The following is a 15,492-nucleotide window of genomic DNA, read 5'->3' as shown; positions in this document are numbered from 1 at the left end:
CCAAGAAGAACCCCAATAACCCAGAAGAGAAGAACAGGATAGGGCAATGCTTACTGATCAGAGCAGAGGGCTGCTACTGACACACCTGGAGGGAAAAGCCTGGGGAGCCAACCCTTTCTGCTTTGGTGGCAGATGAAGGATCTCCCACGGCTACTGGGCCTAGCACCAGGAACCTCCGTGGTTCACACAGTGGTTCTGTCATTCATTCTCTCCGTGTCTCTATCTTTCCTGCCAACAAGCACCCTGACTTCTTTCCTTCTTTCAGTCCAAAACACTCAGACTCCAATCACACACACACAGTTTCTGTCCATCAAAGCCCTTTACAGGGGTAATGCACCCAGCACACCAGGGCTCCGCACACAGCACATGAGTGTGCACACACCACTCTATTCCAGGACCTCTTGAGGGTGGGTCAGATAAAGGTCATCTGCTGATCTACTTAACATGCTACTAAATGAGCCAAGCCCCGATTTCCACCGTTACACCACTGTGTATCATGGTGGGAAATCTTACTTCTAGAAAATTATACAATAACAACAATGGTGTACCCTTCACTGCACACTTACCACTAAAATATACTGGTAAGTGAATCCCACCACAAAATGAGTTGACACAAGACACTGGTCAACAAATACTCAAAAACTATTGTGACATTCCTAGGCTCCAACTTTTATTTTTGCCACGCAGGGGCTTAAGATGCTGCCTCCCGTCCTGTAATGGCATGGCTGAAGCAGAGGTAAGCAGAGCCTGTGGGGGACCAGGGACAGATGACAACTGCTCACTGTCAGCTTGCGGCTGCCCACCCTGCTGCCTTCCCCACAGGAGCTCCATGCCAGCCGCACCAACATGATGAGGCGCCCTCTGCCAGCTCAGCAGCAGCGGGGGGCACAACTCTGTGCCACTACTTTGGCTGCTGCTGGGCAGGCAGGGGGTGCCTCACCATGGTGGTGTGGCCGGTGTGAGGCTCCTGGGAGGAGGGCAGTAGGGCAGGAGGCCCAAAGCTGCAGCAGCCAGGCTGCATCCACCCCTGCCCCATGCACAAATCTGGGGGGCATGTGCCCCCCACATTCTTCCCTCCTCAGGAGTACATTGGCAGCAGAAAGCGCCCCCACCCTGGCGATGAGCCACCCCCGGCGCTCTCTCACTCCCTGCCCCAGGCATTGCCTTGGCTAGACTCCTGGCCAGGCAGTGCCCCTACACCCAGCCCCTGCCCCAGTCCCTCCCTCATCGTGGGGGCCTCAATCTGTTCCACCCCCACCCCACAAACTCAGCTGCAGAAGCTGCTGTCCACCGTTGCCTGGGGCTGTATTCCTGGTCACATGCATGTAGCACCCTGAGTCTCACCCCACAGCCCCTTGCAGGCTGGAACTCTGCCAGCCTGCAAGGGAAAACCTGCCGTTTTCCATGTTTTTCCACAGTGAAATGAAAACCCAGATCCCTGCACAATACTGGGAATCTGGGATAAATGCTACCCTTGAGTCATGCAGCTGAGGACTGGGACTTTATGTTCCCATTTCAGGACTGTCCTGCCCAATTAGGGATGGGTGGTCACCCTACCCTCTTCTCAATGGGGGCCAGGGCCCTTGGGCCCCCACGTACTTGGCACCTATGGTGTCATTGCAACTTTGCCATACATTACTGTATTGTACCAAGGCAATGCAGTATCATGACACTATATCATGGTACTGAAACATCAGAACACAATGGCAGGACATGCCAATGTGCTCTGCTAAGTTAGCTGTCACAGCACCATGATTTTGCTTAGGCCGTGATGTTACCTGCTAAGGCAGTGATTCTCAATCAGGGGCACTTTGTGATGTCACCAAATCCTTTGAAGGCTGCCATGCGGTGTAAGGAGGAAAGCAGATTGTTAACAAAAACCCAGTACTGTTTGATTGCTTGAGAGACATGAGACTACAGCCCGTCTATGATCAGGACTTCTTTGCAAGCTTAGACACAGAATTCAGGGACAGTTACAATTCTCTTAGAGATTACCCTTTTTGCATACCAAATCAATATACAATCTGACTTCCCAATGATCTTACATTCCCTTTTAGCAGGTATAGTATTACTACCACCCCAGTTAGAACAAGAGACAATAGATGCATCTATAATCCAACCTTTTATTCATTACACCCCAAAGCATAGGTAAGCACTTATCTCTATGCCTACCTGCAACTTCTCTCTCTAGCTACCTGCAACTGCACAATAGCTTTATCTTCTATACTGGGGGAAGATGCAGGGAGGAAGAGGAAGGTGCCATGCAGGCTTGCAGCAGGCGGTCTTGAATTTCCTGAGGTCTTTCCTATAAATTACTGTTTATACCCAAAATGTATACATTGGTCATTTAAATATTCTGGCTGGTGTTTTTGTGTGGACTTGGAAGATGCCAATTAGCTGGGGTCTGGGTCCCTATAAAAGGTGGTTTTGGGAAACAACTTCTGGTTTCTCATCACAGGGAGCACTACCTACCACCTTCTGCTCTTTTACTTTGCTGACTATGCCAGTTGAAACCTCTGCAGAGGTCCCCTCCAAGACAGGCTTTGTGGCCTCCTTTAGCCACACTTCTGCAACCTAACGTAAGTCCCTTGAAAGCAGCAGAGGCCAACAACAGGGTCACAAAGACACATTGTTATTGCAGGATTCCAGCAGACTACAAACAACTCCATCATCACAAGGCAAAACATCGCTGGTTCTTTCTTGCTGCTGTTACACTTCTCACAAAAAGATACAGTTCACTCCTGGCCCAGCCTAGCACTAGGAGTTTGGTAAACAGATTCTTATTCTACTTTTTCGGGCCACTTTTTTTTTATTTAAATGCAGGTGCAGTGACTGCAGCCCAGCTTCAGCATGTACACCCCCAGCTCAGGCTTTGCCCGGTCCCGAGTATGCACCAGCCAGCGCACCTGGCAGTCCCGGGCCCATAAGAGAAGCAGAGGCCGAGGCCCGCCCGTCCCTCTGCAAAAGGCGACACAGCAGTGCCCGGCGTTGCCCAACTCACACAAGCTACCATGGCTCATACGAAAGCAAGCCGAGGCTTCGCCGGGAGCGGGCCGCCCTGCCGCGGCTGCTCGGATACAAGGGCTCCGTGTTCAACCGGCAGAGCAGAGCGGCCCGGGCAGGCCCACGCACCGTTCAAGGGTGCCAAGAAGCGCCGGAAGCAGCCCTCGCCAATCAGGGACAGCCTCACAGTGCCGCTTCCAACTGCCAATCGTAAAGACTTTTACTGCTAACATTTCCCAGAGCGCTGTTGTTTGACCTCGGGAGCTCCAGTCCGCAGCTATTCTTCCTGGGGCTTCTCTGATTGGTCAACGAGAAGAAGTGGTCGCCGATTGGCTGCGCTGGCTGGCGGGTCCCGCGTATTGCGCGGGTCGGGAAGCGGCTGCAGTGGTGGCAGAGGCGGTCGGTTCTGCTTAGGGGGAGCGCTGCTTCCCGCCCGTTTGCCTGGCGGAGGGGCCGTGACTTGGGCGGGGGCGCACACGGCGCAGCGCGGGCTTCCTGTCCTGGCTGGCAGGAGCCCGCGCTCCGAGCCCCGTTTAGTCTGCGAGGCTGGGCCCCGCCGGGCTCCTGCAGCCGGCCGCTCAGCGGCCCTTGTCCTTCGGCTCCGCGATTGGGGCAGGCTGCGGCGAGCGTTGGCTCTGCAGGCGGGTGCCAGGACAGCATGGCCTTGAGCTGCTCGTCTGGAAACAAGAAGCGGAGCAGCGCCTTCCTCTACGGAGTGGATCCGACTCAGGTTCTCTCGTCGCCTTCCACCTGGCAGGGGGGCACCGCCGGGGGCAGCGCCAGGAGCCCCGGGGGCGGCTTCCCGCCCAACAAGCGCTACAAAAGTGTTGATGTGGGGACGGCCCAGAAGGCAGAAGATCTCTTTGGTGATAACGATGACTTCACTGCTGCTGACTTGGAAGAAATCGATATTATTGCCTCCCAGGCACTGTCACAAGGCCAGGACTCAAATACCCTTCCTAGTACAAACGTTCAGAAACGGGAGCAGGGTGTCAGGCCGTCCTTAATGCTAAACATAAGCCATCAGAAGTCTGTGAACATTAGACCGTGGAGTGATGCTTCCAGCGCCGAACAAAACGCCAAAGCTAGGCTCGGTATGTGCAGTCCAGCACGTGGGCCTGTGGCAGGGCAATTGGTGATTCCTTCGTTCCCAGACGTGGGGTGATAAGGCAAAGTTGATAAATCCATTGTAGCTGGGCTACTGAAGATGTCTGAAAGGAAATAGCCTGTGGAGTAGTCTCATTCTTTAACTTCAGCTCAGTAGTAAATGTCACTGTAGATCAATGAAGCCATTCTTAAATACCAGTACACAAGGGAAAAATGTTTTTCATCAGTTGGGAAATCTCTTCTGGTGCTTTCTCTTTCTTTGCATGTGTTTGGGTAACTCAGTGGTACAATTTTTGGAGTTGTTGCCTGCAAGTAAACAATTGGATAGATAGAAAGCACTACAAAATGTCACGTTCAGTCATGCTGTGACATAAAGAAAAAAAGCTTGAGGGAAGCTGTTATGCCAAGTGTGTGTGGTATGGTAATGCTTTACTATAGTAAGTATCTGCTTTGTGTATGTAACACCTTCCATCTAAGGAATTAAGCCAGTAATTCTCTACAAAAGTGTCTTGAGATAATTTCAAGGGTGCCTGGGGGTGCTGTGCAAGAGTTAAACCAGCCCTTCATCCTCTCAGAGTAGGTACGGTACCTTGAATTCCTTTTATTTTTTCTGTATGTAAAGTCTTTCAGGGAGGACTAGAAGAATCTGTGTTCTTGACTGTTCAACCCAGATATGACAGGTTTTAGGGCACCTCTGTGAGCAGCAGCATGCTGGTCTGTGCTTCATTTTTCTCCATCCCTCTTCGTGACAATTGTGCTGCCTGGTTATTTTTTATTTGTTTTGTGTGTATAGTTTTTGTTGGGCTTAGTAAACAGCATTTAAATGTACAATGAATAACTGTGTGGTAAATGACTGACTAGTTACAGCTGAAGACGGCTAGTCTGAAGTTGCTAGGGAAAGTGGTTGTAATTGGATTGCATAGTTGCATTTTTAAGGTAGTTTCTCAATTCCTGTGTCTTGTAAGTAGATCCTGTGGTAGGGCATGAATCTAGTTTCAGGTTTACAGCCTAAATTTGCATCCACTTCATATTTTTAGTGGGGTAGAGGGAGACCATGGAGAATATTTGGTATTCTGAGTTTTTCTCTGTGGTAGGAATACGGGCTACCTATCCAAAAGATCATGTCTGTTGAATTTGGTTTCGCATTTGGGTATAGTGTATTTCATGGTGAGATCAGGGGAAAAATATTTTACAAAAGTAAAATCAAGAGAAATGACTGCATGAATTTAGAAATCTGGTGGAATCAAGCTTTCAGACAATCTATTCATGCACTTACTGTGTGTTTGGATTACAGACGCATGCAGCTGAAAGTGGGATGGTATATACAAACTTTTGTTTCTAGACATCTTTCATTGTATTTGATAAAGCATATTGTGGTATAAATAGATTCTGAAATGGTTTCTTTTTGCTGATTTAATTTTACAGCTTTCAGTATTTTCGTGTATTCTTGTGAGCCTATGCATGTCTTAGTAAAGTAACCATGGAAACTATAAGTATGAACTTTGGGACTAAAATATTAATATGTATGACGATGAATATAAAAATATTGGGATGTTAAAATTTTATCAATAACCTATATTACTTCAGAGTGAAATTAGTTTTACTTCGTCTTTTTCAATAGGAAATGGCACAGAAGATATTCTGGCTAAAGATGCATTTCAATTTGAAGTACTGCAAACACAACAGGAAAACCTTAAGCAAAAGGTTAGCTACTTCTCTTTCTTTTTCCTAAGTGGTTTCTGTACCATTCAGTACAGTGTTTTTAAAGTAGTTTCGAGTCTTCTTTAAGTTTTAACTGAAGTTCTTTTTAATTCCATTACATTATTCACAAGGGTAGAAGGCCACCCTTTGAAAAATACATTGGAGCCAAACTGTGCTGAGAAGTATCAATATCTTGAGTTTCCTATATAACGTGAAACTGCAAGGCATTAATTAATCATGAATTTCAGTCCAGCCCTTTTACAGTAGAAAATGAAGAATCAAATATTAGTTGGCAGCTCTGTTATGTTGCTTCCTGTTAAATCCATATTTCTTACCTGTCCCTTGTCATTCAGAAAATATCTGTTTTGCCTAAGTTCAGGGCTTGAGATCAATGCCATGATCTGATGCCATAAGTTTGTCTGTGTATTTACCTCATTATATGTTTGAGAGAATGTGAGTCAGAGAAGTGGATGCATGGTAATTGCCATAAGACTCCCTGTGTAGCATAATTCTTGCGACAGTGCACTACTTGCTGTGTCTGGTTTTTGGGTGAGTTGATGAAAGCTGTTTGACTGCCTTATTGCAGCTATCTGCATGTTACTAGGGCAGGGTGAACCCAGCAGAGGATATAAACTACATTTCCCTTTGTGCACTGAATGCTTAATCAAAGAAAGGCATATTATTACTGGGGGAAAAATAATCTGAGAAGAGTATAAGAGGTGTCAGGGGGATCCAGTCTGTGTTTTGATAGACCTAGTACTGGGGTGGGCAATTATTTTGGCTGGAGGGCTGCTTAACAAGTTGTGGTGAGTTGTTAGGGGCTGCATGGGTAGCCCCGTCCCTTAACAATTGCCCCACTCCCTGGTCACCATATTGGGACCAAAGGTCTCACCCCCTAACCCCATATCTTTTGCCACCAGAAGTCCATCCCCTTGCCTCTTTCCCCTACCCCCCAGTACTCCTTTGGGGAGGCGGGGGTGTTACCATCTTGGAACCAGAAAGAAACCAAACCATACACTAGAAGTCAAACACCTGCTATACCATATTTTAATTTTATTACAAAAAATATTTGTAATGATTTGTGTTTTGTGTAATGTATATAGAAGAGATTACATAGTAACTCAGAAATAAAGTCTCACTCTTACATTGTGTGTGTGTATGGTGTGGTGTGGTTGGGGGATGGGGGGGTGTGTATGGTGGGGGGTTCATGTTTGAGTGTGTGTATGGTGTGTGTATGTGCATGCGCATATGTGTATGGTAAGATTGGGGAGTGTAGGGGGATTTGTGAGGGTGGTCTGGCAGTCTGTGGGGGGCATAGAGTATATTCGGGTGTTTGTATATGTGTGTGAGGTTTGTGGGGTGTGGGAGTGTGGGAACCCCATGGCATGCAGCCCGTGCTGCCAGCAGCGGCAGGCGGAGGGGGTAGGGGGAGTGGACTGAGGATGCTTATACCTGGCACAGGTTGGCACCCAGTGGGGCGTGGCTCCGACCAGCGCTGCGTGCATGGGGGCCATTATTGCAGCCTGTCCAGCCACCTCTGGCTCAGCATGGTGCACTTGCAGGTTCTGCACTTGCACTGGGTAAGCCCTGCACTGAACTTTGCAGGGAAACAGGGGGCAGTACTCCCTCCACTCCCAGTGGAGTCCAGGGACCTCTGCAGCAGGTTGCAGGGAAAGCAGCCGGCTCCAGCACACAGCTACCCCCGGTGCCAGTTGGGGGAGCTGCAGGTGCATAGCGCAGAGCAGCTGGGCAGGCTGCATTCCTTGCCCCCATGTGCAGTGCTAGCCAGAGCTATGCCAGGCCAAGCGCCAACACCTGTGCTGCGTATGAGCGCCCTGAACCCCCTCCCCCACCTGCTGCTGGTAGTGGGGGAGTGTGTGTGGGGGTGTCCCTACAACCCCCACTCTACCTCACACCCACACTGCCTAGCTGAGCTCCACACTGTGCTCTATGCTTCTGTCCAGCTGCCACTCCACCCCTCCTCACCCTTGCCTGGCCCCACTACTTCCTTACCTGCTCCCCAGTAAGCTGGACATCTGGGAAGCCAAGCACATTCCTATGGGGCAGCTGCAGCAGGAGCCCTGCCCAGAAGCTGCTGCTTGCCAGGCCAGGCCCTTCCACTCACAAAGGTGGAGCACAATTCACTGGGGGGCACCATGGGCTGGGTGAAAGTGCCTGGCAGGCCAGATGCATTCCGTGGGCTGTATTTTGCCTTCCCCTGACCTAGTGACTATAGTCATTTTCAAAATCTACTATCATAGGCTGAGTTTGGGCTTGATAGTTAGAAGGTATACTGAAATAGCAGCTTGGATTATCTGAACAGTGTAAGAGGTTTTCTACCAGGGATTTTAAATAGGCTATACTAATTTCTCCTGTTCATAATGTTTTGATGTTGCAGCCCTCTGGGATGACCCTTTTTTGGCGTAATTAATCCATGGTGGCATACATCCATGTTTCTTAAAGATATGCTGTAATAGAGTGTGTTTGATATTTGCAGCTGAAAGAAATGCAGGATGAAATCATTTTAAAAAATGGAGAAATTAAAGTTTTGCGGGACTCAATGCAGCAGTTGGAGTCTACCATGGAGGAACAGAGAAGTTCATATATGTTACTGGAAAAGGAGAAAACCCAAACCCTGAATGAAAGAGAGAGAGAGTTCTTCAAAAAGGTCTGTGAAGGGCAACTGCTTCTGCTATCTAACAGCTTGCATCGAAAAGCTGTTTTCTTTATCGATTACTTAATATGTTGCTAAAGCCACAGTCATTGTGAAGCCAAGGGAAGGACATGTAGAATAACTTTTCCTCTAATCTGGTACATGTTTTTTATACTGCAAAATTATTTATAGCTAAAACTAGATCACTGAATTATGGAAAAAAGGGGAGGTTCTTCTGAGTGAGACTCTACATTATAGTTTCATAGTTTCTAGGGTCGGAAGGGACCTGAGCAGATCATCGAGTCTGACCCCCTGCCATGGCAGAAAAGAGTACTGGGGTCAAACGACCCCAGCAAGGTGTACATCTAGCCTCCCCTTAAAGACCCCCAGGGTAGGAGCCAGCACCACTTCACTTGGAAGTTGGTTCCAGATCCTAGCCGCCCTGACCGTGAAGTAGCGCCTCCTGATATCTAGCCTAAATCTACCCTCTGCCAGCTTGTGACTGTTATTCTTGGTCACTCCTGGGAGTGCTCGGGGGAACAGGGACTCCCCCAGTGCCTGCTGGTCCCCTCTGACTAATTTGTAACAGGCCACTAGATCCCCCTCTTCAGTCTTCTCTTGTGGAGTCTGAACAGCTTCAGGTCCCGTAGCCTCTCCTCGTAGGGCCTGCCCTGCTGCCCCCTGATCATGTGAGTGGCCCTTCTCTGGACCCTCTCCATGCTGTCCACATCCCTCCTGAACTGCAGCACCCAGAACTGGATGCAGTACTCCAGCTGTGGCCTGACCAGTGCTGCATAGATGGGGAGGATCACCTCCTTGGACCTGCTTGGGATGCATTTGTGGATGCATGATGAGGTGTGGTTGGCCTTCCTGACTGCATCCCCACACTGCTGGCCCATGTTCATCTTGGAATCAGTGATGACTCCGAGATCCTTTTCTGCCTCTACTGATGAGAAGGGAGTTCCCCAACCTGTAGGTATGGTCCTAGTTGTTCCACCCCAGGTGCATCACTTTGCACTTGCCAGTTGTTGAATCCCATCCTGTTCTCATCCGCCCACGCCCTGTAGCCTGTCTAGGTTCGATTTGCAGCCTTTTCCTCCCTTGTAGTGTGCCCACATCCCCCACTTCTTAGTGTCATCAGCAAATTTGAACAAGGTGCTTTTTACCCCCTTGTCCAAGTCACTGACAAAGATGTTGAACAGTGCGGGCCCAAGGACCAAGCCCTGGGGGACCCCACTGCCCACATCCCTCCAGGTCGAAAATGACCCATCCACCACCATTCTCTGGGTGCAGCCCTCCAGCCAGTTGGCAACCCAATTGACTGCAAAGGTGTTGACACCGCAGTCGCCCAGTTTCTTAATGAGAACAGGGTGAGAGACAGTGTTGAAGGCCTTCCGAAAGTCCAGGAAGACTATATCCACTGCTACCCCTGCATCTAAGGATTTGGTGATCTGGTCATAGAAGGCCACCAGGTTGGTCTGACAGGACCTGTCTCTAATGAACCTGTGTGGGTTGCCCCTAAGCATAATCTCCCCTGCTGACCCTTTGTGGATATATGCCAGAATAATTTTCTCAAAAAGCTTGCCTAGGATCGAGGTAAGACTAACTGGTCTATAGTTTCCCAGGTCCTCCTTCCTTCACTTTTTGAAGATGGGAACCACACTGGCCCTCTTCCAGTCCTCTGGCACCACACCAGAGCACCACGAGTGCTCGTAAAGCTGTGCCAGGAGTCCCGCAATGACCTCAGCTAATTCCCTCAGCACTGTGGGGTGGAGATTGTCTGGACCAGCTGACTTGAATACATCCAGTCCCTAAAGAAGTTCCCTAAATAGTTCCTTACTAACCCTTAGCCTAGGTCCGCCTCCCCTGGGATCTAAGTGGGGCCCAGAGAGGGGGTGACTGTTCCGGTCCCTGCTCAGGAAAATGGAGGCAAAGAAATGGTTAAATACATTGGCTTTGTCATGACCAGATTTCCTAGTGTGTCCTGCAGGGGCCCCACATTACCCGAAACCTTCTTTTTGCCCCCTATGTATTTAAAAAGGGACTTCTTGTTGTCCTTGATCCGGGAAGCTAGTCCCAGTTCCATCTCTGCCTTGGCCTTCCTGACTGCCCCCCTATATCACCGAGCAACTGCAGTATAATCCTCCCTGGTGATGGCCCCTCCCTTCCATTGGGTGTACGCCTCCCTTTTAGCTAGGAGACACTCCTGGATGCTTTTGGTGAGCCATGGGGGCTTATGTGCCCTCCTGCTCCCTTTGATCTGTGTTGGGATTACCTCCCTTTGGGCTTGGAGGATCATCTCCTTAAGGAGCGACGACTCTCCTTGGACACCTGGCTCCCCTCCCCGCTGGGACCTCATTGCTTCCCTGACTATTCTCCTTATCTCATTGAAGTCCACCTTCCTGAAGTCCAGGGCTGCTGCCTTACTGCAGGCCTTTGCCACCTTGCGGTAGATGGTGAGTTCCAGCAGGCAATGATCACTGTCGCCCAGGTGGTTGAGCACCTGCAGCCCCTTCACCAGGTCATCACCCGTGACCAGCACCAGGTCCAACAAGACGTCTCCCCTGGTGGGGCTGTGCATCTCCTGGGTTAGATGGAAGTCCTGCATTTGGGCTAGGAACCTTTGTGAGCGGTCAGACCTGGCTGACTGCTCTTCCCAGCAGATGTCTGGAAAGTTTAGGTCCCCATGATGACCACATCCTTTGACCTAACTACCTCCGTGAGCAGACTTAAGAATTCCTGGTCTAGCTCTTCCCCTTGGTTGAGAGGTCTGTAGTAGACCCCCACTGTTAAGTCTCTTCCCTCTCAACTGCCTTGTATTCTAACCCAAAGCACTTCAGAGTGCCCCTCCTCTGATTCTTTGCTAATTGGTGAGGATGTGTATTCCTCCTCAATGTAGAGCACCATGCCCCCATCTTTCTTTCCTATCCTGTCCCTCCTGTACAGCCTATAGCCCTTGACATTCACCGCCCAGTCATGTGTTGGGTCCCACCATGTTTCAGCGAGCCCCACTATGTCTGGCTTGGTGTCAGCTGGCAGGAGGGTAAGTTCCTCCTGCTTGTTTCCCATACTACGAGCGTTTGTGTAGAGGCATTTGAGGCCTTCTGTGGATGTGTGCACTGGCCCCCTACTTTCAGCATTACCCTGGCCCCTGTCGCTTACCTGTGTATATGTTTCACTCGTCAGCCTAGGCTGGGCTGTACTTGTGGGTGTTGCTTGGTCTGGCAGTCTGATGCTTCCTCTGCCCTTGTCTTCCTCTTCCCCCAATGAGCCTAGTTTAAAGCCCGCCAGAGGAGATCCGCCAACCTAGAAGAAAACGCACACCCACCTTTAGGGGAAAGGTGGAGCCTATCCCATCCGAGCATGTCTCTTGTTGTGATGTGCCGGTCATTGTCGAGGAAGCCAAAGCCTGCCTCAAGACACCATTCCCGAAGCCGCTGTACATGAGCAAAAGTTAAGTGATTAGTGTGGGCACCCAGAATGGCAGCCTTATAATGGAAAAATTTAAGAGTACAGAATCTGTGATTCTGTTATTCAATTCCTGTTTCTTACATTCTCAGTTTTTCACCAGCACCCTGCAGAAGGTGGTGGTGATAGTGGCTGCTGTTTATTCCATGAGTAAGCTCCTTACTGAAGCAGTCTCACTTTGACAGCTGTTGCTTATAACCATCATGGTGAACTTGCTTTATTATTCTGATATTTTCTGTACTGCATATGCCCTTATATAACTGTCATTTTGAATTGTATACAAGAGGTTTGATGGATATTTTTTTTTTTTTTCTTCATAGATTGCAGTCAGTTGCATTGTAGTCTTGGAATACTGTAGGTGTTTGGAATATGTTATTCTTCCAAGTTGTGTGGTGTTTGTTGTAAGATGAGTCTCATTTTATTTTTTTCAGTTACAGTCCTTGCAATCACAATTGCAGTTTAAAGATGCTGAAATGAATGAATTGAGGACAAAGCTTCAGAACTGTGAAAGGATTAAGTCTGTTGCTTCGTCAGTTTCAACTGTCAGGTATTGAGTAGTTTTTGTAAGGTAGAAAACTTGTATGTTGAATGAATGTTATGGGAAATTACTGCTGGTGTAACACCACTGACATCAGTAGACTCATGCGGATGGAGAATCCATAGCTTTTTTCAGATGCAAAAGTTGTTAATAATAATGATGATAACACTGCAACAGTCTCTCTCTTATCAGTGTATAACAAATACCTCAAGTGAGCAGGTATATATGGGAGGCAAGGATTTATAGTGATATGTTTATTGACCTGAGGAGGGGTACTTGATGAAAGATTGTCTAACAGCTCTCCCAGCTATGCAGTTTGTCCAATAAAAGATGTCATTAAAAATCCTTGCCTCATACATTTTCCTGGACCATTATGGTGACAACGTTTAAAATCTGCTACAAGTATGAATGAGCATACTGAAATCTGAAAAGCATAAAACCTTGTTATAGTTAGCAACTGTTTCAAAACTAAAGGACTAGCAAAACGTTATCTAGTTTGAACTGTGAATTCTAGGGTTTTAAAACAAAAATTTAAAACTTGTTTTAAGTTTATTCAAATAATAATTTGGCTACAGTTCTGAATTGTTTGCCATTTTAATCATGGAATTCAATTTTCCAGGGCATTACATAAAATAATATCTATTATAGTCCAGACTTAGAGAGATGCTGTAGTAAGATGCGTTTATTTTCTGACCACAACACCTGCACTGTACCCATCTATGGCATCTTTCTGTAGAGTGAAAAGATGTAGCTAGTCCTACAACTTTATGCAAGGAAGAGAGGAGAATATAGAGGAAAGTATATAGAGGAAATTGGAAACACATATCAAATTCCTCCCCGACTCATAGAACGCACTGCTCTTTTTACCAAGTGGAAAATGGGCATAAACAGATACCACTGACAAGGGGCAGAGATGAGATGGGAGGGATGGAGTTTAGTTCTTGTGAGCACATATTTGTTGTAACTGGCTTGTCAGTTTTGCAGTGATTTACTTCAGACTGAAATGAGTGGTTTAGCTCTACCTACTATTGTATCCGTCTGATCTCTTCTGTGATAAATTTCATGCCTTCATTAAAATGGAATAGTTGTTTAGTTTTTTCCATGTCCTTAGTGCAGGGGTAGGCAAGGTTTTTTGGCCGGAGTGCTGAAACCCCCCCACAGAGCCTACCTTGGAAGGTGCCAGAGTGCTGGCATGCCAGAAAAACAAAACAAGGGCAGGGGGTTCATGGCAGCATGCCCTGTTAACCATGGAGCCTGGGCTGGGTTGCAAGGGGCATCAGCAGCTACCCAGCCCCAGCCCCAGCCCCAGCTGTAGCTGCCTCCTGGCCCCAGACCTGGCCCTGGGCTCTGGGGAGGCAGCAGATACCGGCGAGGCTCCCTGCTGTGCTGCCCTCCCCAGGCCCTCCTGAGTGCAGCATGTGTGACACAGAGTGGCAGTGCACTGAGGGGCTGCACAGGGAAGCTGCCTGCTACTGCAAGCTCTGCACTGCCCAGGTCACACTTCCCATGTGTGCATGGGAGCAGTGTGGGCAGCACTCAGGGTTGTGCCCCTTGCTGCTGCCCCCACCTGCAGGGTAAGTGTGGCCAGGGCAGCAGGGAGCTCGGAGAGGCAGGCAGCTTTCTGCACTCCCGGCTGTTCCCTGCTGTGCCGGGTTTCACATGCTGCTCTGTAGAAGCGGTGACAAAGGCAGCACAGTGGGGAGCATCGCTGGTATCTGCTGCATCCCTGGAGCCCGGAGGTGAATCTGGGATCGGGAGGCAGCAGCTGTTTGCAGAAAATGTAGAAATAACAGTATATAGCAGTAGGTGGCAGGGGGTGTGGGTAGGGCCACAAAGTAGCTGGTTGGCGGCTCTGGGTGGCTGCAGCAGGGGAGAAGGTCAGGCATGCAGCCAAGATTGTATGCCGGGTCATGTGCCCGAGGGGCCATTCAACCCTTCTGCACCCCTGGTTGTCCTGGGGTGCGGGGGGCAGCTCCTGCTGCTGGGTGCAGTCTGGCAGAGGCCCCAGGGGCCACTGTCCCCAACCCAATGGGGCTGGAGCCCTACTTGCCTTCCCCTGCTCCTGGCTGAGTCACAGGTCAGTCCCTCACCACGGGGGGGTCTCAGTCTGTCCCCTGCCCCTTCCCTCCCCCACTGATTGACCTGCTGGGGGTGGTGCGTGTGCATGCCCAGCTGCCCCACCCCCAGCCCAGGATCAACCTAAAGAGGCTTTGCGATTGACTGGTTGATTGCGAATACCAGGTTGGTGCTGTGTAGGCTTTTACTGTCACCTATTGAGCAGCTCAAACTTTAATATTGGATACACGAGGTAGGTTGTACAGCCTCAATAAGCAATAGTAAGATCCGTAACAAGAAGTTTGTCAGAGCATAGGTGACAGTCTTCTAAGAAACATTCCTCCGAGAGCTGACCTTTCCTTAAATTACTCTAACTTGTTTAGCCAGGACTTGTGCTTTGGAGGCGGGGGTGGTCAAAATGCTACAGGTGTTTTCAAGGTAACTGAAATATGCTAACAACACTGTAAATGCAGTTGGAAAATCATGTCTTGCAATATTTCAAATACGTCATACAAGTGTTTGATTTATTATTTTAGCCCTAGAAAGAGTCCTTCAAGGACAGTGAAATTGGAAGGAGGTTCTCCTCAGTCTGGAAAAAGGTCTTTTCCTACAGAAGAGTCTTTCAGTGCTGAGATGTCCAGTAAACAATCCTGTTCTACAGTAAACTCGCTTGCTCAAACCATTTTGAGGAAGGAGGGTGAGTCAACTTCTTAAAGCATCTAAAAATTTTAGCTAGACCTAAAATGTCATGTTTTTATGACTGCTGTGTCTTGTAATGTGCATACTTTCTAGCACCTTCTGTTGTCTTCAATTTTATATTTTTGTCAATCCATACAAATTCTCTTCTGATCTGCAGAAACCGGTATTAATTTATGACTGAAATTTGAATATCAACCCCCCCTATTATTAGGGATGTGTACATTTCATATTTGATTGAGGGCAACTTCTGTTGGTCTTACAAGCTTCT

At 48.6% G+C, this 15,492-nt stretch overlaps 1 protein-coding gene across 3 annotated transcripts in view; it reads left to right on the top strand.

Moving 5' to 3' along the window:
• Positions 1-3,330: 3,330 nt before the first annotated feature.
• The window catches only part of ATRIP (ATR interacting protein), a 33,506-nt gene continuing 21,344 nt past the window's right edge, over positions 3,331-15,492 (top strand). The window contains exons 1-5 of one of the 3 annotated variants that reach the window (XM_090021303.1): positions 3,331-4,097; positions 5,732-5,814; positions 8,309-8,479; positions 12,364-12,479; positions 15,062-15,222. In XM_090021303.1, the coding sequence (XP_089877429.1) occupies positions 3,662-4,097; positions 5,732-5,814; positions 8,309-8,479; positions 12,364-12,479; positions 15,062-15,222 (967 nt within the window). In that variant the 5' untranslated portion in view covers positions 3,331-3,661. The remainder of the gene's footprint in view (positions 4,098-5,731; positions 5,815-8,308; positions 8,480-12,363; positions 12,480-15,061; positions 15,223-15,492) is intronic. The other 2 variants (XM_090021301.1, XM_090021302.1) reach the window with 2 other exon arrangements.

Source organism: Crocodylus siamensis, chromosome 11, assembly GCF_052110815.1.
Source record: "Crocodylus siamensis isolate JL-2025a chromosome 11, ASM5211081v1, whole genome shotgun sequence".
Taxonomy (NCBI): domain Eukaryota; kingdom Metazoa; phylum Chordata; order Crocodylia; family Crocodylidae; genus Crocodylus; species Crocodylus siamensis.
This window is presented reverse-complemented; position numbering and strand designations above follow the sequence as displayed.